We start from the raw sequence: 25,191 nt of genomic DNA on the forward strand, positions 1-25,191 counted from the left end.
ATCCCGGCCAGCCCCGGGGCAAATGCAAAGCAAAAGAGCTTTATTTTTGCTCGTGGATCAGTTTTTGCTCATGGATCTTCTGCTGTCCGGTGGGATCAGGTAAGAGAATCCTGCGTGCCACTAGCAGGCAGCTACAGCAGCGGGTTCCCGGGGCTGTGGTTTAGATGAGTCCAGCTGCGCTCAGTTTCAGCGAGGAAAGAGTTAAGGAGCTCCGCGCTCCCCCGTGCCCGGGAGGCAGCCTTTGTGTTTAACATTGGCAGGGGCTCAGTTCGGGCTGGAGGTTTGTTTTAATTGGGGGAGGGGGCAGTGAAGAGGGGACGCTCCGACTTCTTCGGTCTGTCTCTTTCGTTCAGTGATTGAGCGGAGGTGGGGATTTTCAATTCCACCCAGTCAGACGCGGGCAGGAGGATCTGGTAAGACTATCCCAGGAAAAGCCACTCCGAAGAAATTCTCCGAGGCGGCGGCGGCGGCGCCGGCAGCCCCAGCATGAGGGTGAGGCGGGCGGGGAGGCGCGGCGGGGGGAAGTGCGCGGGATGCTGCGGGAGCCCCATCGCCATCCCACGCCGGGAACAGCCCGGCCCGAGCCGCGGGCACCTTCCGTACCGCTGGGAACGCCCCGGACAGGGATTCGGTGCCGGTGGTGCACCTCTGTGTGCGGCTGTGAGCGTGTGAGAGAGAGGAAGGGAGAGAGAACAAGAGACGGGCACAAGGCAGCTTGGGGCAACTGTTATTCCATAAAGTTTAGCAATGTATGGATCTTGCCAGAGGCTCTCTATATAGGCTGCAGGGCGGGCAGCACCGGTTTGCCAGTGCATGTTGGAATTGATCCTTCGCTGGTGAAGCAAGGAGCGTGTCTCCTCTCGCCTTGGAGAAGGAGCAGCGGGCGGCTTCCCCGGCAGCGCTCGCTGGGAGCAGCCCAGAGAATCCCCCTTGCCGGCGTTGTTCCCTTCAGTGCCTTCCTGCCCTGCTCCGCTTCATTTGCCCCTGCTCACGTCTCAGCTGCCTTACACTCATCAAGCACTGTCAACGTTTTAGCCGGTCTTTGGAACAATTTCATTTCCAGTAGTACGGTCTCTTGCGAACCTCGGCATGGGAATTTTTCTGGCTTGATACTCCAGGCAAGTCAGGAATTTAGTTCCCTGCGTCCGCGGCTGCTTCAGCAGCACTGCAGGAGCACAGGCACAACACGGGTGGCTCCCACACGAACAGAGCACCCTCACACCCTCCAGGTACCCAGGCTGCGTGTGTGAAGGACAATCCTAGATTATCTTATCACAGAAAGTTATCAGGGATGCCAGTGTGTTACTCGTACGAGGCAGGCTGCATGTTATATTCTGCAGCAAGATAAATACTGTAAAATTATGCACAGAGGAATGAAGGGCTGTCAGGGATCTATAAAAAAGTACCCTTAGTAGTTAGCCTATTAAAAACTTTCCTTAGTAGTTAGCCTATTAAAAACTTTCTAGTTTTTCTTCTTAGGGAAAAGTTTCTTCCGGGAGAGGGAAGAGATGGTAACTGGCAATTTTGTTGCCAGCTTTGCATGCTGGAGGCATGACTGCCATGCTGCCACCATGTTTATATGATATATACATCAAATTTTCACAAAAAGGGTCACAAAGTAAGGAGGAAACTCATAGAACTACTAAAACATAGGGCTGTGGGTTCTGTTCATAGCTTTGTCACATATACTTGGAAAAGCCATTTAATAGTGATACATATTTCCCATTTGTAAATTGAGGAACCGTAGTTACAGAAAACAATACGAGTATTAATCCTTGCCTGAAAAGAATTACAGTCAAACATTTCTGTTTTTGTGGTAAGATTTAGAAACCTAAAGTTAACACACTTGCACCATGCTGCTGCTAAGTGCCCTGAGATACCATCATAACCAGCAATTAATTTAACTAAATAAAGAAGGATTTACTATTTAGTATGTTAAACTTTGAAATTAAGTCCACGGGATCTCGTAGTTGGCCATTTCCTGATCTCAAATACAGCAGTACAAGGATTGAAAGGTGGATCCCCGGTCTGTGAGGGCCAGCACTCTGCATGCCAGACAGGAATATTCGGGTTAGCATTGCATCCGCTGCTCTACAGATGTACTCACACACTTCCACAGACCACATACAACAGGAGCCTGCAATACTAGTAAATATTTATATTCTGCCTGCTCCAGAAGTACTATCAGTAAATGTTCTCCCTCCTTCTCTGGTAAACGTCTTGTTATAAACTCTGACTTAACAGCTCCACAGGGAATTCAATTAGGATTCATTTATTCAAAAGGATCCTCCCAAATACTTCAGGCAAGTCCCTGGAAATCAGAAATACTTTATTTTCTACTCTTCTTTGGTCAACACTGCAGCACTTTGTCTTATTTTGCAGATATAAGCCATTAAAAAAAAAAATCTCAAGTTAAACCAAGGCTTCAGGAAAATGGACTTAAATGTCATCCCTGGTTTCACTGGAGGTTTGGTATCTACAAACCCTGTGGTAGCAGTTGCACACAGGTAGTCACACTAAGGCAAGATTCTATGCTGCTTTCGTCCCTACCTGGAAATGTCATGAGTTATTGCTTAGAATATCAAATCAAGTATTTTTTATCCTTAAAGAGCTTCATTTTTTTAAATTAATATCACCCTGCCTAAGTACTCAGCATGAGTTGCAATTACACTCAGGACCAAATGACAAAATTTGAAGGTATTTTCCTGGCCAGAGGTCCATCCTAGGACTTAAAAAACTTCCTCCTGATAATTAGGGAATTTGGATCTAGTCCAGATTTTGATTTGAAATACATGTCTTTTCAGTTTTCTTTTGAAATCCAGGTAATAAGTCAGACAAAAATAATATAAAGTCTAATTGTTGCAGTACCTCAAAAATGCTCAGAAAATTGATGAATTTAGTACCTCTACTTTTTTATGTAGTGCTTTTACCTTTCATTTTCAAAGAAAAAGTAATAAGTTCTTATTTTAGCTAAAACACCATTCAGCAGTCTCCAAGACAGGTCTGCTTTTCCTGCAAGACTATATTTTTAAACAGAATTTCATCCACCTTATTTTTTCCATCCCTATACAAATTCTGTCTCAAGTTAACCACCAGGTTTTGGTGGGATCTTATTTGCATAAGTTTTAACTTACTTAAAGGAATTTTTTGTGTTTGCCTCTTGTCAGGCAGGTAATGGGGGTAATCTAGATTTCAGAGCAGCACAGTGAGTATAAACAGGTGTTTATACATACGTGCTGCAGAGGCTGAGCATTCAGATACCTTCCCTAAGTGAAGCACCTAACAGGATGTGTTAGACTACCTGTTGTACTGATTATGTGGGTTTTTTTTCTTTTTTTTTTTTTTTTTTTTTTTTGCTTACAGTTTCTCTCCACAGGTGAAAAAGTGAGAAGTATCTCACTGAAATACTGAAGAAAAAAAGCGAAGATCTTGTCTCACTGAATTTGCTCACTGGGGACTTCAGGATGGAAGCCTTGTGTTTAAGAGTTTCCTTGCTGCTGCTGCTCCCGGGATTTGTCCTCAGTGACAGCTCTGACAGAGACGTTTCCAATCAGAGCGACTCGGGAAATCCCCTTTCCACCTTCTCAGGGATCGAATCCAGCGTTCTCCTCACCACCATGCAGCCCCCGGTGTCCAACCAAACTGTCAAATGTTCCCAGCAGACTAAGATTGCCGAAACTTTCAAATACATTAACACCGTGGTGTCCTGTGCTATTTTCATCATTGGGATGGTTGGGAATGCAACTTTGCTGAGGATCATTTACCAGAACAAGTGCATGAGGAACGGCCCCAACGCGCTGATAGCCAGCCTGGCACTGGGAGACCTTATCTACATTGTCATTGATATCCCCATCATCGTGTACAAGGTAGGACACCGCCATCCATTCCAACTGCAGTTCCTTCCGAGTTCCCTGGCTGTTCTCTGTGCTTCCTCCTCTCTTTAGTGCTCTTTTGTCAATGAATAGTGCAATTAAGGAAACAGCACAACTCCTTTTTGTTCTGCAATAAACCCCTCGCTCTCAGGTCTCACCTCCATCAAGAAAAGTGCAGCTCCCATTAAGGGTGATGTAGGTCTTAGCTCCTAACCAAAGTGTGGCCTTGGGCATTTCACAGGAGCTCTTCATTCCTCATAGCTGCTACAGCTAGCAAAAGAATTTATGAGGGAAGACTTTTTATAAACTGTTCTCCTCCTTGATGAACTAGATGCTATTTCTACATTATCCAATCCTTACCTTATATTTGTACAGAAAATAGCTATTTTTATATTATCCAATAGCTGCTATTTTTATATTATCCAATCCTTACTTTATATTTTTACAGAAAATGCTCCCTGTGATACACAGGCTTCATATTATGACTTTGAAGGGAGAGATTACACCAGTTAAGTTGAGCCTTAAGGTTTTCATTTAATATTCATTAATAGCAGAGTCTCAAAATTATTCCAATTATATCACAGACCATTTCTGAAATATTAAATTTCATCTGGATTGGTCAAAGTGTAAAAAGGCTCCTCAGCAATTCTTTTATCTGGTATAAAGTTATCTTGTCCCAGTGTTTTGATTTTCCAATTTAATTAAACAAAGCCATAAAGCAGCGCTTTTTCTGATGCAATTTATGTTTACTAATATAATTCAAGCCAGAACATGCTTGAATGAACAGAACTGAGCCCATTTTAAATATATTTCATTGATATTAACTTCTCTTAGAAAATCATCAAAGAATTCTATAAGCTTGTATCTGTCTCTTTGTGGACCACACACAGGTGCATAGCTGATAGGATATTTGACTTTTTCTTTCTTTTTTCAGTAGAAACAATAAGTGTTTCTGTTTGTAAATAAAACACTAAGTCATATAATATATATGTCATATAATTATGAAAACATTTTCACCATATCAGCCCTTAAAGATTCTAATGGCTTTTATTTACATGCGTTTTAAATTAAACATTTTAATGCATGGTTTTATAATAACTGGTGCCCTGTGGTTTCAAAGTGGATTTTAAAATTAAAGAAACAATGATTTTAAAACATGCATTTTGCATCTTTATAACACTGACATCATAACTGCATTATAACACAGGTATTCATAGGACAAGATCATAACAATTGAATTAATTAATGGAAAAAAATTCTCTCTGTGTGCATATATTACATTTGTACAGAGGCGCTGGGAGTCTGTTATTGTCCACCCAACCAGGAGGGAGAGGTGGAAACTTATTCTATAAGTAGTTGGAGAATGCTTCAGGATCACCAGCCCTTGTTCTTGTAGGTGACTTTAACCTACCAGACATCTGCTGGGAACTTAACACAGCAGAACAGAGGCAGTCCAGGAAGTTCTTAGAGTGTGTGGAGGACAATTTTTATCCCAGCTGGTGAGCAAGCCTACCAGGGTTTGTGTTACACCTGTTGTTTGCAAATAGAGATGGGCTGGTGGGAGATGTGGTGAAATTATAGAGTCCTTGATATTTGGTGAAATCAGGAGGAACATCAATAAGACTTTTACATTGGGCTTCCGGAGGGCAGACTTTGGTCTATTTAGAAGACTTAATCAGAGAATTCCATGGGAAGCAGCCCTTAAAAACAAAGGAGTCCAGGAAAGGTGGGTGTGCTTCAAAACAGAGATCTTGAGGGCACAGGAACAGACTGTCCCTGTGTGCTGAAAGGTGAGGCGACGAGGCAAACACCCAGCCTGGATGGGCAAGGAGGTTTTGAAGGAACTTAGAAATAAAAAGAGGATGTATCATCTTTGGAAGGAGGGTCAGGTCTCACAGGAAGTATTAAAGAGGTCTGCTAGGGCATGTAGGAAAAAAATTAAGGGAGGTCAAAGCTCAGTTCAAACTTAATTTAGCAACTTCTGTAAAGGATAATAAAAATGTTTTTACAAATACATTAACAGCAAAAAGAAGGATAAGACCAACCTTTGTTCTCTACTGGATGCAGGAGGGAACTCTGTAACTGCATATGAGGAGAAGGTGAAAGTGCTTAAAACCTTCTTTGCCTCAGTCTTTAGTGGGAAGATGTCTTGTCCTCAGGACAGCTGCCCTCCTGTGCTGGCAGATGATGTCAGGGAGCAGAATGGTCCCCCTGCCCAGGAGGAGGCAGTCAGAGAAGTGCTGAGCCACTTGAATGTTCATAAATCTATGGTCCCAGACGGGATCCACCCCAGGGTGATGAGGGAGCTGGCAGATGAACTTGTGAAGCTGCTCTCCATCATTTCCCAGCAGTCCTGGCTCACTGGTGAGGTTCCAGATGACTGGAAGCTGGCCAATGTGACGTCCATTCACAACAAGGGTGGGAAGGAGGATCCTGGAAATTATAGGGCAGTAGTATATAGCCTGACCTCAGTACCTGGTAGGGTTATGGAACAGTTTATATCGTGTGTCATCACACAGAACTTATGGGATGGCCAGGGTATCAGACCCAGCCAGCATGGGTTTAGGAGGGGCAGGTCATGTTTGACCAACCTGGTCTCCTTTTATGACCAAGTGACCTGCCTGGTGAATGCAGGAAAAGCTGTGGATATTGTTTACCTGGATTTCAGCAAGGCCTTTGACACTGTCTCCCACAGCACACTCCTGGAAAAGCTGGCAGCCACGGCTTGGACAGGAGCACTCTGTGCTGGGTTAGGAACTGGCTGGATGGCCGGGCCCAGAGAGTGGTGGTGAACGGTGCTGCATCCAGCTGGGGCCAGTCACCAGTGGTGTCCCTCAGGGCTCTGTGCTGGGGCCAGCTCTGTTCAATATCTTCACTGATGACATGGATGAGGGGATTGAGTCCTTCATTAGTAAGTTTGCAGATGACACTAAGCTGGGAGCGTGTGTCGATCTGTTGGAAGGTAGGAGGGCTCTGCAGAGAGACCTGGAATGTTGGTTGGATGGGCAGAGTCCAAAGGGTTGGAGTTTACTAAGTCCAGTTGCTGAGTCCTGCATTTTGGCCACAGTAACCCCCTGTAACATTACAGGCTGGGGATGGGGTGGCTGGACAGTGCCCAGACAGAAAGGGACCTGGGGGTGCTGGTCAACAACAGACTGAACATGAGCCAGCAGTGTGCCCTGGTGGCCAAGAAGGCCAGTGGCATCCTGGCCTGTATCAGGAATGGTGTGGCCAGCAGGAGCAGGGAGGTCATCCTGCCCCTGCACTCAGCACTGGTGAGGCCACACCTTGAGTGCTCTGTCCAGTTCTGGGGCCCTCAGCTTGGGAAGGACATTGAGATGCTTGAGCGTGTCCAGGGGAGGCAACAAGGCTGGGGAGGGGCTTGGAACACAAACCCTGTGAGGAACAACTGAGGGAGCTGGGGTTGTTTAGCCTGGAGAAAAGGAGACTCAAGGGTGACCTTATGACTCTCTACAACTTCCTGAAAGGTGGTTGTAGTCAGGTGGGGGTCGGTCTCTTTCTACAGATAACAAATGTCAGAACAAGAGGACACAGACACCGACTGCATCAGGGGAAATATAGGTTGGATATTAGGAAGAAGCTTTTTACAGAAAGGATGATAAAGTTCTGGAATGGCCTGCCTGGGGAGGTGGTGGAGTCACCATCCCTGGATGTGTTTAAAAAAAGACTGGATGTGGCACTCGGTGCCATGGTTTAGTTGAGGTATTAGGGCATGGGTTGGACTCAATGATCTTGAAGGTCTCTTCCAGCCTTGTGATTCTGTGCAATTCTGTGACATTACCTATGGTGAAATGCAGCACACAGTTCTGATCTTCCAGTTGTATAAATTACAGATAAGTCTTTTAACTTTAACTGGGTTTAATATAACATGAATTTGAAACTAGGATGACTGTAAATAATTATGGATGTGATTTAATGGGAATTCTAGTTTACACTTTTCAATACTCCACCTGGGAAGTTAAATTGTCAATTTGTTGATAAGATATCTGTAGAGTATTTTGGATTAACAAGTTGCTGAGAAAGAATTGAGATTCTCCTGTCTTCCACAACTGGGTGAATGCCTAATGGGACATTGGACTGAGGTTCTTGGCTGGACTCAGAACTTACACAAGGCCAGGCTGGATGGGCTCTGAGCAACCTGGGCTAGTGGGAGGTGTTCCCGTCCATGGCTGGGGGGCTGGAACTGGCTGATCTTTAAGGTCCCTTCCAACCCAAACCATTCAGTGATTCTGTGACTGCACCTCCCATGATGTATTACAGTTTCCTCCCTGGTAAATTACCCTTATGTCTTTATGGATAATTGCCAAGGCAGCATTCTCACTTCTCATGGTATATCTGATAGTACATTTTAGGGAAAAATGGTATGAGTTCTTTTCAGACCCAAGTTTGAGAAAGAACAAGAATTTTTATTTCACAATTTTTTCTAACCTTTCAAGAGCTCTGCTTCTTTTTTGTAAAGAGGAATGGAAATCTGGAATTAATTATGCCTTTCAGAATTGCCCTTTGATGGTCTTCTGAAAATTCTTTAGAAGTTTAGTTGAAAGTAACAATTTTTTAAAATATTCTCTTTATTATTTTGCAATACATTTTTTTCTATTAATTTTCTGTCACTTCTGTAGAATTCCATAGGTGCATTTGTGTTGGTCTGTCTTATATGATGAGCTGAACTATGGTTCTGATTTGATGAATGAAATTTCTTTAGCCTACATGAGAAATTATTTTTGTGCTGCAGAGAAGTATTGGATAAATAAAGGCTATGAATAAAACTTGACACCAATGTCTGCCAATTTCCACACATAAGAAGGCAGAATTAAAATAACCTTGAAAGCTTAATTCTAGCTTTTAGTTATTTTTCAGTTATTTAACTTTCAGAATAAATTATTTATAAATTACCATATACAACCACCTTGTTGTCTGAGGTTAGCTGCAAGAATTGTGATACATGGAAGTATTTATTGCTTTATAAGGGGGCTCTGGTACATCTGATAAGAAATGCAATTATTATTATTATAGTCCATTTTTCATATGTACCATTCAGTAACATGGATGCTTACATTAGGAGCTGGGTTCAAAGTTTGTTAAATGCCATTCCTGTTTGTACCACTAGGGATCCTAAAATCTGTGTCACCTTTCAGCTCCTCTTGTTGAGTGACAGTGTGAAGGGTGGCCACTGGAAATATCATGATTGGATAATAGAAGTGATAGGCTTTTAAGGAAAAAAAAAAATCAAGTGTTTTTATTTTTGTTTTAAAGTAATTTTTACCTTTCTGAACTTTATTGTAAAAGATTCTTTTCGTTTCAGAGTCAGCCTCATATTGAACCACATAGTCATATCCTACATATAAGTGGTGTCAAACACTTCATATCTTTTAGGTCAGATCTTCATTTTTAGGACAAAACATGCCTGAAATTAGAGTAAACAAGCATTCAGCTGCATATTAAAATAACAAGTACCACTGTGTTAGGATGGCCTCATTGTATAGAACAAAATGTATAATACCTGTAATTATAATTGGATATCAGAAATAGTTACAATCCCTTTCCTGAAACATAATGTAGCCTTAACTATTTTGAAAGTGCTTTCAAAAGAAAAGCAAATAATGCTGCTGGTACTCAAATCCATTTTACAAACCCTTAGAAAGAAGCAGTTATAAAATTGTAATAACTGGCAATGTAAGATCCCAGGAGAATTGAGTCCTTCATTCTATTATGCGTTTACACAATTAACAAAGATATGATGCTGGGGAAAAAAAGTAATTATCTAATTTATGTCAACTAAAGATGTGGTCACAGGTGCTTGATGTTTTTAACCTTTCTTTGTGGTACAGTAGGCGCAAAAACTCACTCTTTACTTTCTCCAATTACTGTAATTATATAGTGCTTTCCCCTTATTGCTAAGTGGATTGTGATGTGAGTAATATTCACTGTCCTTTGAAGATATTCTGGACGTACTGAAGCCCCATTACACTTAATTACCACAATATATCCACTTGAAGTATCAAATCAGTATTAAAAATCTTAATAAACTGAGTTTTTCAGGAAAGGTGACAGTTATAAATCCAACCTTAATAGACCAAACTAAGACAATTTAATTTTCAATCACTTTTTTATACCACCAGGTCCCAAATAGTCTCCTCTTTGCCTAAAACATACCCATCTCAGACATTCAAAATGTCAAAACTTAAAGGCCCGTACCAGTAGGAATTATTTCTCTGCAGGGAAAAGAAGAGCAGAAAATAGAAGTTTTATATTTTACACAGCTGTAGAGGTAGGGTTAAGGCACTGAAGAAGAGACAGGTTGCTTTTCTTGTATCAGGTGGCATTAGCACATAACTGAAAGCTGCTGATCACCTGCATTAACCATCACTGCCATGTGCATTTTTTAGCAAATTTCAGATGCAATGCAGGAAAACTTCTTTAGAGGGCTGCTTTCCATAAAGGCTTTACATTGGCAGTACAAAGGCAGCAGCAGAATAGCCACAGCACCACTGTTGCCTTGGCTGCTCTGAGCTCTGGCAAACCCTCATGGCTGTTCCTGCTGCTGCTCTCATGGCTGGAGTATAGCAGAGCAACAGGAGCAACAACAGGTACTCATCACAGACACTTCTGTCCACTGTTCTTTCCTGAGCTCATGGAGCTTGAAACACTCCAGACCAAGACTCTCACCTTTAGAATGGCAAAATTTTGACTGTTATTGGGAAGTCCTGAGCTGTCTCTGCTTCCAGTTTTATGCACTTTAGAGAAAAACATATTATTAAAAATATAAACATGTTATTGGGAAGTCCTGAGCTGTCTCTGCTTCCAGTTTTATGCACTTTAGAGAAAAACATAGAAATTAGTTCTATTTCTTGGAAGCTGGCCTACATAGGGCTGACATAAAGTGCATTGCCTTAGATCAGAAAATGCTTAACTCCTTAAACCATTAGTTTACAAAGTAGATTAAGCAAATTAGGCAGCTTTTTACCTGCTTCTTTAATAACATTTTCTTAACAATTTTACTGGTATAAAGTGGAAGACATCTACCCGGGAAAAAAATCAAGCGTTCACTGATTAGACAGCTTAAGGAGCTGTTTTCTTGAAAAAACAGGGGGATTTTTGGTTAGTTAATTGATATTCATGCTTACTTTAGCTGCGACATTATCTAAATCTGAGTAGTCCATCCAGAACACTAAAAATCTAAATATAGAACGTACCTGACAGCAAGCAAACATGTTCATCCGTTTTGTCTTCAGTAAAGGAAGATTCAGCTAAAGCATTTCTAGTCATGGACATTTTTTAACATCAGAGCGTGTGCCTAAGTGTCAGAGTCTGAACCAAAAATTATTTGGCATATCTGAATACCTTCACCAACAGAATTAATAATTATACCTACATGGGGATGCTAATTAACCACATTGGCACTGATCTTGTAGCTGATAGAACAAGCAGCATCTTTTGTGCCAAAGGAGCATAAAGCCAAGCCAACAGCACATAAAAAAGTTAAGGGCACTTAGAAAAGAAACCCTTCTTTAAAGGCAGAATTTTTCATATGTATAGTGTGTGTTTCTCAATGAAGTACCAACACAAGTGGGAAATTCTGAGGCCTCAGAACAACTACATTCTGGTTTTCAATAAATTCTTATCAGGGATCCCAAGAAGCAATGAATGGGTAGCCCAGTGTGAAGCAGAAATCCATAGAACCTGCTCCAAGCAACACCTATTATTCAGCTGTATGTCTCCATGTAGCAGAAACCCAGAGGTAGCACAGGAATTGATCACTGAGTCCTGAAGGCAGAAATTTCCCAAAATGGAGCAAGGAACAGAAATCCATCAGGAATCTGTTCTATTTACAAACTGCAGCTTCCCAGCAGAGTGTGTTTAATGCGCATACCAGGGTAGCAGTCAAGGAAGAGATTTTATATTCTAGGTCTTAGTTCAAGATCCACTCTGCCTTTAACTCCTGGCTGTTCTCTGGGGAGTGGGACATTTGTTCCCATCGATGCACAGCTCCTCCTTCATCTTTAGTTCTTCATCTCATGCCTACCTTGCTGCTCTGTGGATTTGACATAGTGTACTCTAGGTTTAATAGAATATTTTAGTGTGTTTTCTGTCTTTATTTCTCAACCAGCTGAACTCTAACAAGGAATTGTTTTGATTGCGCATATTCAGGGCTTATGGGTTCTGCAGTAACTTCTTAGAAGTTCTGTCACTCTTTTTAGCAACACACAAAGGAAAACACAGCTGGAAGAATAACAAAAGAAATATTATGCCCAGGGATTGAAAAAATTCCTTTCAACAAATCGCCACGCACATACGCACACCTTGCAGCTCATTTCCCTGAAGAAGAGCAGCTCAGCTTGAAAAACAGTTTACCTAACAGGATGGGAAGATAGCCAACATCATGGAAAGTAATCCTGCTTTGTAAACAGCAAAAATACCACAGGGGAGATGCCTAGAGTTGTTAGGAATGCTTTACTGCTAAGTAAATTATTTTTGTAATAAATATAAGCATTTTAACAAGAACCTAAAACTTAGGATTTCTTTTTCTTCCAGTTAGTTGAGACAGAATGTTCAGCTACAAAACCAGGGCATTTGTTTCCTTACTTTTCAGGATCTCTTGAAGTATAATCTATTTTCCCTTGTGTAAAAACTATACATTCCTGTCCATAGCTTCCTAAGCAGGAGAAAAACACTGTAGGCATTCAGTGAATGGCATGAGACCCTTTGCTACCTTCACCTTTACTCAGCCGGGCTAAGATAAACAAAACAGCAGAAAAATCTCTGGCAGGGCGATTCAGAGTAAAAAATGTCTTTGATGGTTCTCATGCATCCCCACATAACCTTTCTTCCTTACAGGAAGAAAACCAGTCAGTCTTTTATCCACCCAAAGTAGAAAAAAGACAGTTCTGGGTTGTAGCAAAATCAGGAATGTATTTCCTGCAAAGAAGAGTTGAAGAGATACAGCGTGTTTTCTCTACCATCTAGGGTTGTGCATTTATGTATAAGGAAATAAACAAATTATCCCAAAGCTGGCAGAAGCTTGAACAATCATCTCACCATGTACTCAGTACTGGTCTTATGCCCTGCATTATAAAGGTTACCCTTGTTCTTTGTTTTCCTCTACTCTTTGTTTTCCTCCAGTCACTGTCCTTTCAAAATCTGAGGTTTTTCACTTCAGCAGTGGGATGGAATACTTAGAGATAGGCTGTGTTCCTCTCCACCCTGACAGCTCTCCCTCTTTCCTGCTAAGTGGTGGAGCACAGCTGACTTGTGAAGCAAGAAATGGATGAGCTTTGTCCAGCAATGCAATTGTCTCCTGTATATATGGGTTTTAGGAAGAAGGGAAAGGCTTGAGAACATGCAATGAATTCTTACCCTATGACATTTCATGAGGAGAGAAAGGTCCTGTTTCAGTCACTGCAACCAAAATACCACTGCTGAGGACTCAATTCATCCTTATTCCTAACTAAGCAGTCTTACAGATCAGAGATAGGTGAGACACTTCAGTCAGAATCATCACCTTTTGTCACTTAATGCAGTCAGCTCAGTGGTATAGAACTTGGACACTTCTGTGCTGAGCCAGATATCACCTGGATTCCACCCAAAACACCAGACACCTTGTCTAGCCCTTGAATGAGACAAGGGCATATATAATTGTAGAACACAATTTAAGACAGAGCTTTATCCAGACAGCTCAATATCTCCTAGAGGAAACTTGCCTTAAAAAAAAAAAAAAAAAAAGGAAAAAAAAAAAGGCAGCAACACCAAATGTGCTGATGTAACAAAACCAAAATAATTTTCCTTATCTTTCATTCTGGGCTATGTGGCAAGGAAAGAAAATCACCAGAGACTACACTGCTTTTGTAACTGCTGCTCCCCAGTTAGGAGATGTTGGTCACTTTCACAACTGGATTGTACCTATACAGACAAAATCTGCTGGCTTGGTCCCTTTCTTCATTACTGTACAAGTGTAACTTAAGCTGTGGAATAAAGAAGATATTTCTATTTTTCCTGAAGACAGAATAGAAGCTGTTATAGATACATATTATAATATTGGCTTTTTGCAGGTATTAGAATGGATTTTATACGTGTGGTGTTAAAGTAACTTTGTTATAAAGATAGTTTGTATTTTTGCTGTTACTTAGGCTTAGACATAGTAGTGAAATAGCTATGCTTGTGTTAAAATGCCTGCTTGGATGGGATAACATCCAGTGAACACAAGATGAGGACACCTGCTACAGATATGCCAGCTATCAGCACTCACCATCTGAAGACAATGTGGACCAAGGTCCAAACTGGAAGTGATAAAGAGAAGGAGCCAAAACCACAGCCAAGAAACACGCATGCTCTAAAAAGGCAGACCCAAGGAGGGGCCATGTAAAATAGTTCCTGGAGAATGTAAACCAGTTTATGGATATGCATAAGGGGCTATGAATATGCAACAGGCTGTTGCAAGGGAAAAGGCATTTCAGGGGTATCCCCAAAGGTAACAGTGTGGTCTTGGTTCAGTGCCAAGCTGCACCAAGCCATAACAACCTTTGCTCTATGGTCCTTGTCTCTTATTGTCCTTTATTAAACTTTTTAAATTTTCACGGGGGAGTGGATGTGTTTTTCACAAAGCTGACTTCCATGGTTGTGCTGGAGTTGTTCTAGCAGTATCATGGAACATTTAAATGCCATGAAACTCAGGAGAGTGTCCTAGATGGCAGCAGCATGAGGGGCAAGCACTGCTTGTAAGGAACACAGCTCAGTTTCAGGGAAGAACAACTTGTGTGTCAGCACAACAATGGTCCCACGCAGATATAGGAAGAGGCAGTCTCTAGAACACTAGGATGAAATCAGAGCAGGAAAGGGCAGGTATGAAGCCTTCCTGCCATCCTCAATGCCACATGGCAGAGAGAGGGGACCTCCTGACATGCACTTGTTGAGCTGAAGAAGTTTTAATAGAGCAGCTCAGAGCCGGTTCTGATCCAGCACCCAACCGAGCCCATCTATTTTGGGCTGAGCTCCAGGGCTCAAACACACAGTGTCAGCCTGGCATGAGATAAACAGTGAGGCTGCACATGAGCATGATCTGGGCAACACTCATGTGCTGGGTTACAACATCCTCTCCTTCAGACTATATATAAATTGCCTGGGATGCACAGTGGGACTTGATGTTTTGTACATCAGCTACCATACTGAGGGGGGTTGGAAAATAGCAGCAGCAGCAGAATAAAATCAACGGAGTGACATTTAAAAATCACTGCAAAGGAATGTTCTCAGTGCTGATGTCTTGTTTGTCTTCAGCAGCAGCTCAGGGCAGAGAGGCCATATAAAGCAGCAGAGAAGGGAGGATGCTCAAGGAAGCTGTGGCTGTCTGGTCTCTTCACTGAGTTTTTAAAGAGCAGCCTTGATTTCTGATTTCAGTGCAAAAATACATGTTGACCACACTCTTTTCTAAGGAATTGCACCACAGTATGAAATACTCCTAAGTAGCAAGCTGCACAAGGGAAAAGTGTGTTTCCCTTGCCACATGTCTTATTTTGAAACCTCAGAGATTTTGTAAGTGAGTTTGCAAAAGCACAATCCACTTCCACAACTCATAGAGAACTGGGACACAAGTAGGAGCAATCAGTCTGAATTCTTCTATCCTAGAGCCTTGAGAGAAAATGTAATTTTCTAGAATTTTACAATCATTCTGTTTGGATATTAGAATATGCAAAATCACTCAAAGAGCAAAGGCAGTAGTTCCAGTTCTTCTATTGCACCTAAGTAAATCAGGATTAATTAAATTAAATTCCTGGGTTAATTTTTTTAATACAAGATAAATGTATTATTTCCTTCTGAAATTTCCATACCATGCTAGGGCAGAACAGAGAGAAATGGGCTTATTTTGATGCAAAAATTAGTAAAACTAAAGACAGGACCAGATTTGCTGACTAAAAATATCTGCAGAAGAAAAAAGTTGGCACCTGATTCAAGGGGAAGTAATGAATGCACAGCTGATGTGGAGTGATAATGGAGTACACCCCCAGAAATGATTGCAAAGTGAATCTTGAAATCAAAAAAAACCCTTATTTCTGGTCCCAGGGATTTTGATTAAAATCCACTTGAAAAGAATGTCTAATGGTTTGGTACTGAAATTACTTCAATTAGTGGAAAGTGTAAGAAACAAAAGGAATAAAATACTTTTAATCTCAAGAAAGGAGAGCTTCCTGGGGTGCGGGTAGAAGCGTACATGCTGGAAGTGTGATAAAGCTTCCCTGTGAGGAGTAATGAGTTAGTGAACCTTTTTCAAGTACAACACTTTTCTTTTTGAAGCTAATATTTGCCTTGTAGTAGCAGAGTTTTACAGTCACTACAAAGTGCTTGTTCGTTTCTACTGCTGGTGTAGCTACAGCCACAGTCAGGGCACAGAAATGAATAGGTGGCTTTCAGTTGCCTTTTAAAGTGTGATCTATAATGATGAATGGGTTTTGGGGCTCTGGGTAGCACAGGGGATTGACAGAAGTCTGCTAGAGCTGCTTTTCCATGGCAGTGCCATTTATAATTTAGCTTTCCTAGCCCAAGAACTACTCTGATTTTACCCAAACCCAGCCAAGAGTTTGGAGGTTAAATTCCATGTGACTACAACATGGTTGAATTGCTATAGGTCCTGATCATCCCTTCTTTTTTCAACTTTTTTTGTGATAAAAACTAAAATTTCGTATGAGAGTTCTAGGCAAAATGCAGAATATGCTCTGCAAACATTTGTTAAACTATTGCAAACCTGTCTGGAAAACAATTGTGCTGGAGCTTTAAATGTATTTCATTCAGTCTATAAATACAGATAGAATCAGAGGAACTAACCAAGAGCTTGCAGATATAAACTTATCACTTTTGCTACTGAAGGTACTGACTACTGTTAAATCACCAATCCTAGCAATCCAATTCCTAACCTTTTAAGAAAAGGGGGATTTCCTTTCATCAAATGTGACTATCCTAAACTGGGATACCATACCAAAGGTACTTGCACACATAAGTTTGATCCACAGTTTCCACCCAGCTGGCTGAAAGCTCTGAGTTGCTAAAATCTGTCCTGGAATACAAGTAATCAAATGACATTAATATAGTCCTAGAGAGACACAAACAATATGGAGTGCATAGCTGCTTCCAGCATTTTTGGGGTATCATTTGGGGGACAAAATCACAAGTAACTCAGCATTGTGATGAATGATTACAAAACAGAGGGGGTGCAAAAAATCCACAGCAGGATTATGAGGAGAAGGTTAATTCCTGCTTAGTTAGGATTTTGTGATAAACATCCATACGCTACAGCTAAGTTCTCTGAAAAACTCATGCTGTGAAAAAAACAGAAAGGTAACACCTACCTTAACTGAGATAAAGACAGATGTGAATTTGAACTTCCCACAGTTAACATTTGTATTGCTAAAGGTAGTGATTATTAGCATACTTCAATTTAACTCTAATTTAAATAGAAATAAAATGTTTACTTTGAACACCACAGTCCTGAGTTAAAATCAGAATTTGTTTTTCTAATTCTACAGCTAGAATACACCCACTTTTACCAGATAAGTGTGTTCCAGGACCTAAGCTTCTAATGAAAAATATTTCTAGTCTTTGTGATTGCAAAGCTGACTCTCAAAACATGAACATTCTACCACTAAGAAAGCCTCAGCAGCTTAGAAAAGAGACTTAGAGAAGAAGATGAACAAAATGGTAGTGCAAGAGTGAGAAGGTTTAGTGACTTCATTTTTTCAATAAAACTATTCACGAGGGCTGAAATATCCCTTACTTGAGTTAAAATAGCTAAATTGGGGCTCAGTAGTTTGTATGGACCCAATAATTTTTCATTTATTGCACTTACATTGAATGTAATCTGCCATTTTACTGTCAGCACAAGGGTGATCATCTGTGACTCTGCAGCCAGTCACAGATTTGATTATCCTGAATAATTTTGTGTCCTGTATTTTGTATGTATACTTGCTATCAAAGCCCAGTTCCAAGACATGTTCAAAGCTTTTACAGTTACAGCTAGAAATACTTACATGCTAATTCTTCACAAGTGTGCACATGAATCACTGTACTAATATTTATTATGTAAATGCCTCCTTGGAAATACTGCTCAAAGCCTCAGTCACTCACATCTTTCCAATGGATGCCTTTCTGTTGCCTTGAAGCACAGCCCACGTGTTTGCACGGTTGTCCTTTAAAACGGAATATGGAACAAATTATGCATGCACAGTGTTTTCTTCACACTCCTCAGAGTCTGGCACTGAGTATTGCCATGAGTTACACAATGGTACATTTACGATGACAAGAATCTGCTTGCGTGCAGCATCAGGACTTGGCTCTGAGGTATTTCATTATGGACCCTGAGTTATGTTTTGACTGCCTGGTTCTGGGACATGGCAGCCCATTTATGATAACCATTTATGACAGGCTTGAGTTAGATTTTCATTATTCAGTACTGCTGGCAGGTTCACAATAATAAAAAAAAAATGTTAGCAATGCAATTTACTATTGCAACAGCACAAGGTCAACATTTTATGTAAACTTTCAACTCCTGTGCTTCCACAGTAGCAGTTAGTTCCCAGATCCACTCAGTACTAGGGATATGCTTGAGGTATGGAGAACTCAGGGTTACACTGGCTGTGTCTAAGACAAGAAATAACTACAGTTGTGACATACTTGCTAGGTTACTGTTTAAATATTCTGATTATTTTGTATCTTCTCTTTAGCTCCTCGCTCAGAAGTGGCCTTTTGGAAATACAGAATTTGGACAGTTTCTTTGCAAATTCCTTCCCTTTATCCAGAAGGCATCAGTGGGAATCACAGTCCTTAACCTGTGTGCCCTTAGTGTGGACAGGTACAGTATATTTTACTCTTTTGCCACTGTTCTTGCACACGCAGATTTTCTAAATCTGGGAGCACTAAGCATGGTCTTAGCAGGCAAATTACAATACAGATATAACTTAGATTCTGGTCTTTTATATTCTGGCTAATGCCAAGCACCACATCTGTGGCTCAAATTATAATATTAGAAGTCCTTGGGCTAATGAACTTCGCATGTTTTTTAAAGGTACCTAAAAGCTCTGGTAAAGCGGTATTTCAACTTCTTTTACCAGACAAAAATTTACTGGGGTTTGACTCAGTACCCAGATTTCTTTCTTTCATATGAACTCATGGGGGGTTTTTGTATTTGAACAAGATCATAATCTTTAGGTTTAAAAATCAGTTTTTCAACTCACTGCCTATGGACAGTAAAACAGGGTTTATTCTGATAACTTTCAAAACTAACAGAGCTCTACTGAAAAATATGTTGGAAACTTGCTTTGATAGTTTGATATAGGTAGTTTGAAAATGAATGCCTCTGCTATGTTTTCTTAAAACATAAATTGCAATAGCAGATGAACACTTGACTTCTGTAAAAGTTGGTTTTATGTCTTGAGTTACTTGATCTTGCTCTACTCCAAAATATCAGTGCCTCTAAATACAGAAAATACTGTTAAATAAAATGCAGGATGTGTATTAGTACAGGGATTCAAAGAAGCTTTAAAATTATTCTTGGTTTGGCTTTATAGCAAAAGCTAATGTATAAGGTTTGCAGTGGATAAATCATTTGGTAGTACCCATACTTAAAATACAGTTCCTTACTGCATTAGTACCTCATTAGCCAAAGCAATAAATTAAAAAAAAAAATTAAAAAATTAAAAATAAGGTAATACAGGCAAGTGTTCTACCTCCATTTTTCAAATCTGATAACTACAAAAATAGCTCTATTTCTCAAACAATATCTGCCCACCATTAAATAAAATCCCATGGATCACTCTAAGGAATAAATCATAGATCAAGCACATGAAACAGACAGTTTGTTAGATAAATTCAGACAACTGCAGTTTCACTAGATGAAGTTCCACTGTTATATACATTTTTATAGATTGGAACTAACTCAGCTGAAGCTACCTTTTTGTAGATGCATACATATTTTTACAAGGACTAATTTGCTAATCCTCAGAACAACCAAATCCTGTTTCCATTTGAATATAAAGTCTGGTATGGGATCAGACACAGACTATTTAATTTCCTCCCTTAGCTTAGACACTTTGCCAAGGACATATTCTTTATCATCTGTTGCTACTCTAGTAAGTGGTTGCAGAGGATATGTGTTAGGAAACAGATGTATAGAGCCAGATTCTGATATTGGCTAGCAAGAACTGAATCTAGTTTCAATCACCATGACAGCTCAGAGCACCTCCAAGTTAGGTTGGACACTGGAAGCTGGGCACATTAACACAAAATTCCTCATCAGCTAATGGTTGCTTTCTAGAATGGAAAATGAGTAAACATGAAATAGTGTGCTGTCACGGCTGGACTGTTTCTGCTCTGTAGGCAAGTTAATTCTTGCAAAAGCTCCTGAATGTTATTTTGTAATTATTTTGGGTCCCTATATACTGCACATAAAAGACAGAGTCAATCGGTAGAGTGAATCCAGAGCTCCATATTTTTAGTTGTTGTTGACTCTCTATCCCTGTTGAAGACTACAGCCTTAAGTTAGAACAGGATTCTTTTTTTTCTATCAGGAAAATCCCTGTGCTAGCTACATCCTATTGTGAAATGCCCCTCATTACCACTGCCCTGGAGTGACTTGCCCTGACAGTGTATTAAGGTTTAACTGTGCATGCCCAAGGGGAACAATGGCCACTCACATGTGGAGAGGGTTTTAAGAGGCTGACAGAAAGCCAGCCATTCAGCCTTCTGAGGAAGCTCACTTCGAAGTTGCCTCAGATGCCCCTCAGGCATTTTTAAACTCTAGGTCACGATGGTGACTACAGTGTGACTCTTTTTCTAAACAGTGCTTGAGTGTGACTAAGAGGAAGGATATTTCCCTGCCTGAGTTTCTACTCTTGCTTATGTCTTGGGCATAATGATTTTGGTGAAGAAATGGGTTGAAGAAGAAAAGTGAATACATGGCTCTCATTTAACGTGTATACACTCTCTTCTTGCCCCCTCTGCATAGCACATTGCAAAGGACAGTAATCCTAAAGTAGATATTTTTACCTGGACCAACTCACAGTAAGTGCATGAGACTAGTCGAGATTTTGCCACTAAAATAAAACTCTAAGAGCTTTATTGTGTTAAGATATTTGCATAAAATGAATAACAGCTATGGTTGCTAATAATGAAGCAGAAGAGTTCATTATCAGCAACTGTCAGCAGTAGGGACATTCAGGAACTGTTCTGGCACTCATCTTGACAGTGACTGCTTCATACATGCTTGATCTTGTCCCTTATGTTTCCTGCATTGCTTTTCACTCTTACAAAGGATGATACTCCCAGAACAGACACTTGCTATATTGTGGGGCCATTTGAACATCTAGCTTTCTAGTTAACACTTAATTTCTAATCTAAGTTAAAAGGAATAGGAGAACAAAAGCACCCACTGATGTTCTCAGATTCAGGCAAGATGTCCTTCTGAAAGAAATGCTTTAAGCATATTATAACTGGACAGGAGTGCAAAATATTTAATTGTGTGTATGTATACAAGTTGACAGCACATGCATGAGCAGTTGGAAGTGAAAAAGGGAGAGAGAAGAGGAGCCACAACATCAAGCAGAGGACAGGAACTGACCTGGAAAAAAAAGTGAACAATTTAGGCAAGATTAGAGACAAGAGGGAAATAAACAGAACGAAAGGAAAGTTAGACAAATCTCACACAGATTTTAGAGAAAGGAATTAAATGCAATGCATTATGCATATATTTTATGTCAGGTCCCTGGCAGACATCCTATGTTTTCCAAGTATGAGGGAAATAAACCCTGCAGTACTTTCTCACTCTTGATTGTGGGAGGTTTGTGGCTAGACAAAGATCCTCTATATTACCTAACCCACAGAACACCCACCTGAAAAATTATTACTACTAAAATTATTATTAGTACTATTATTATTACTACTATTTGCTTTTTTATGCTCAAAGTGTTTCTACACACATTTCTGTAGAAAAGATGCTCTTAGAGCCTGTCTGTAGTACACCTGTGACTGTGCTGTGCAAGACACTGCTGTAGATATCAAGGCAAAGCTTTCCAGTCTCTTTTCTGCAGGGGTGATGGCAGGCCCTGACACCTTCCAGTGATGTTGTAACAATGCTTGCTGAAGTTTTTGTGAGGGGCTTAAGCCTGGGTTTGTATTCAGGCATTGTCATTCCCCTAAGACTGAGGCTACAGGGGATGGAATTCCCAAGTCTTCCATCTAGTTAATAAGCACACTTCCAAACTAAAAAGAGGGTGTGATACAAGAAATCAGAAGAAATGATTTGTGTGTGAATCCAGTGTTACTGTATTGGTTAAAAGAGGACCGAGAAAGCCTTTCAATAATAAAATTTTCCTGATCTCTGTATCCTAGGTCCTGTAGCCCTCAAAAAAATGTTTTTTTTCCCCTTCAGAAGCTCTTCATTCCTTCCGTCTTGGTGGGACTCGATGATCTCAAAATGTCTTTTCCAACCTAGTTCATTCTGTGATTCTGTGATCTCAAAAATTCCAAACCCAGTATTTCCCTTTTTAATCTGATATTTTTTTAAGCAGATGAACAACTTTTCTTGACTTCTTTTATCCTCAACCAAAGAAAACTATTTCATCAGTGGATGCCATGATATATCCATGCAGTACTGTCACTCCAAATGGGAAGGTGCTATTATTTTAAGGAAGCAAAATAAGCAGTTCACAAGCTGTTACATCATTAATGACAGAGAGCTCTCCAGAATGAATTTCAGATTATTACAAGATCAAAAATAATATTGGTTCTTTTCACTGATTCTGTCTTTGCTAAATTGCTGGGAATGCTAAGCAAATAGTTTACTGCAGAAATTGTAGGACAACAGTTAAATCTTCTACTGAAAATTTAGTTTATGGACTGGATTGCACTCTGTATTCTATGCCTATCAGTCTTCTCTGAATAATTTTACAACCTTCTGACCAGAGCTGACAGAGAGATTGAGGTCTCAAGGCTAATAAATTTCTACAAGCTCATTGAAAACTGAGAGACAGCTAGAGGAGAAAAATCCTCTCAGCTCATTGAACAGTGTGAACAGAACAAATGCATTTACACTTCACTAAAAGTATTTTCCTGGTCTTTCATTGCCTGGAAGCTGACAGCTTCAATTTGGATAGCACTGCTGCTACAGCTGAGGTAGCTGAAGGAGATGGATGTTTTATATCTGTTAGAATGGCTGTGTGCCTGGAAGCTTTTTTTCCTCTGTTATGGCAGTTATTTAGTGAAAGATAAAGTCTGTCCTCACAAACCTTGTCTACTTTCATTAGAAATCATTAGTGCAGTCCACCCAGCAGAATTCCACACAATCCCACACCCAAGCAGAACAGAAGCATCCGGCTCTCTGCTCGCCACCCCTCGATGTGCCCTGTTATGTCCTAGGTAAGTTGATAGCTGGCAGAGGCCCTGGAATAGGCAGAAAAAACAAGTAATACAAGTCTCAGGTGTCAGCTTCAGGAATTGACTTGCCATATGACACTGAACCGTGATCTTTTAAGAAGGAAACCGCGGGCTGGAAACCAACACCTGTCTCTTTCAGGTACAGAGCAGTTGCGTCCTGGAGCCGTGTTCAGGGGATTGGAATCCCGATGATCACTGCCATTGAAATTTTCTCCATTTGGCTTCTGTCCTTCATACTGGCCATCCCAGAAGCAATTGGCTTCGCCGTGGTACCTTTCAAATACAAGGATGCAAGTTATGTTACCTGCATGCTCAAACCTACAAACGACTTCATGTTGGTAAGTAACATCCTGTCTTCTCTTTTTTGGAACCCACAGTACATGGGTTAGACAATTAAGATACTGGATGATAATAGAGTTTATTCATGCATTAGACTGCAAAATGTATTCTAATGTGAATTGGTGCAAAGAGGATCCCATGTTCACAGTGACTTATCTCTGCTTTCAGCCAGAGAGATTAAATGGGGCTTTACTGCATTTTCATTTCTTTGCTACTGAGAATTCTTACTACAGACATTTGCAATTCACACCTGCTTAAAGTACAATCAAGAGATGTATCAGGGTAACCAGAGCCTTGAAAGGTTATGAGTTTCAAGGTACAACACCTTGGAGCTTGTAAATGTCAAAACACATGTTTTACCATGATGAGTCACCCTTTTGTATGCAGTAGTCAGCTCTCTTGGCACACAAAGAAAAGGGTGGGGCCATGCTACATGCATTAAAGTCCAATAAAAAATAATCCTTTAGTTTACAAGAAATCATGACTACAAAGCAGACAGACCCACACCTCCAGCTAGGCGCTTGTGCAGTGCTAGCTGCCATTGGATACAGCAGCTCCTCTTGCAAGAGGAGTGCCTGAGACAGGCCAGGCTGCCTTGGCACGTTTCCTACCCCTCACCCTCTGCGCTCCTGAAGATTAACAGCTGTCAATACCCACATCAACTTCTGCAAAGCAGCTCAGGTGAGAAGTCACTACAGAATCAATAGATTACTGCATAGGGGCATAGTGGTTTTCCACTTCGCCTTACAATGAGAAAATATCTTAATTTTTTAAATTTCTGAATACAGTGAAAAGCCAGGTACCATTTATCCAGTAATGAAAAAGAAAGATATATATAATATATATTATATATATATAATATATATTATATATATATTATATAATATATAAGATATATATAATATAATAATATTCTGATCTGTTGCAGAGAAGGCAGATAGCACCAGGTCTTAAGTCTTGAGAAAAACTCAGTATTATTTCTGGACTAGAATTTTTTATAATAGAGTATAAGTTTCTCTTTTTTGAATGTTTGGTGGTTCTCCTTTTATTGAATCAGAACATAACTTGGCCTAGAATTGGGAAGGATAAGGTAAAGTGGAGCTAGGAATTTTAGAAAATAAAAAATGTGGATAATTATTTTTTTAGAGGAACAACCCCAACTCTTGTAGGGTTACACAGACTATAGGGATGGCCAAAAGAACATGAGATAATTGAAAGAGAAGACAAAAGGAATTCCCTAAAGGAAATAATTAATGCAGGTAAAGATGGAGTGGAATTTATTATATTTTATTATAGTTTATTATATTTTTGTTTCTTGAAGCCACAGCTTATATGACTGTAGATACTGCAGTTATAAGACTGTGATTTATGAATTACACACTGCAGCAAAATTTCCCTTCTCTAATGGCTGTTTTTCTCCTCAAATGTGCCTGGACAACCTTCACTTCCTTTTTCCCTAAGGAAAAGAATAGTTTTCCCTTTTCTCAAAAACATTACTGTTCAGGTCTTTCATAGGCATGCTAACTTTAATGATTACTGTTCTGTTCTTAAT

General features: G+C 40.3%; 1 protein-coding gene across 2 annotated transcripts in view; it reads left to right on the forward strand.

Annotated features, from left to right (window-relative positions):
• The first annotated feature begins 403 nt into the window (after positions 1–403).
• EDNRA (endothelin receptor type A) overlaps positions 404–25,191 on the forward strand; it is a 33,518-nt gene continuing 8,730 nt past the window's right edge. The window contains exons 1-4 of one of the 2 annotated variants that reach the window (XM_053940761.1): positions 404–492; positions 3,364–3,866; positions 18,596–18,723; positions 23,440–23,638. In XM_053940761.1, the coding sequence (XP_053796736.1) occupies positions 3,465–3,866; positions 18,596–18,723; positions 23,440–23,638 (729 nt within the window). In that variant the 5' untranslated portion in view covers positions 404–492; positions 3,364–3,464. The remainder of the gene's footprint in view (positions 493–3,363; positions 3,867–18,595; positions 18,724–23,439; positions 23,639–25,191) is intronic. The other variant, XM_053940762.1, reaches the window with a different exon arrangement.

This window comes from Vidua chalybeata, chromosome 4, assembly GCF_026979565.1.
Source record: "Vidua chalybeata isolate OUT-0048 chromosome 4, bVidCha1 merged haplotype, whole genome shotgun sequence".
In the NCBI taxonomy this organism is placed as follows: Eukaryota; Metazoa; Chordata; class Aves; order Passeriformes; family Viduidae; genus Vidua; species Vidua chalybeata.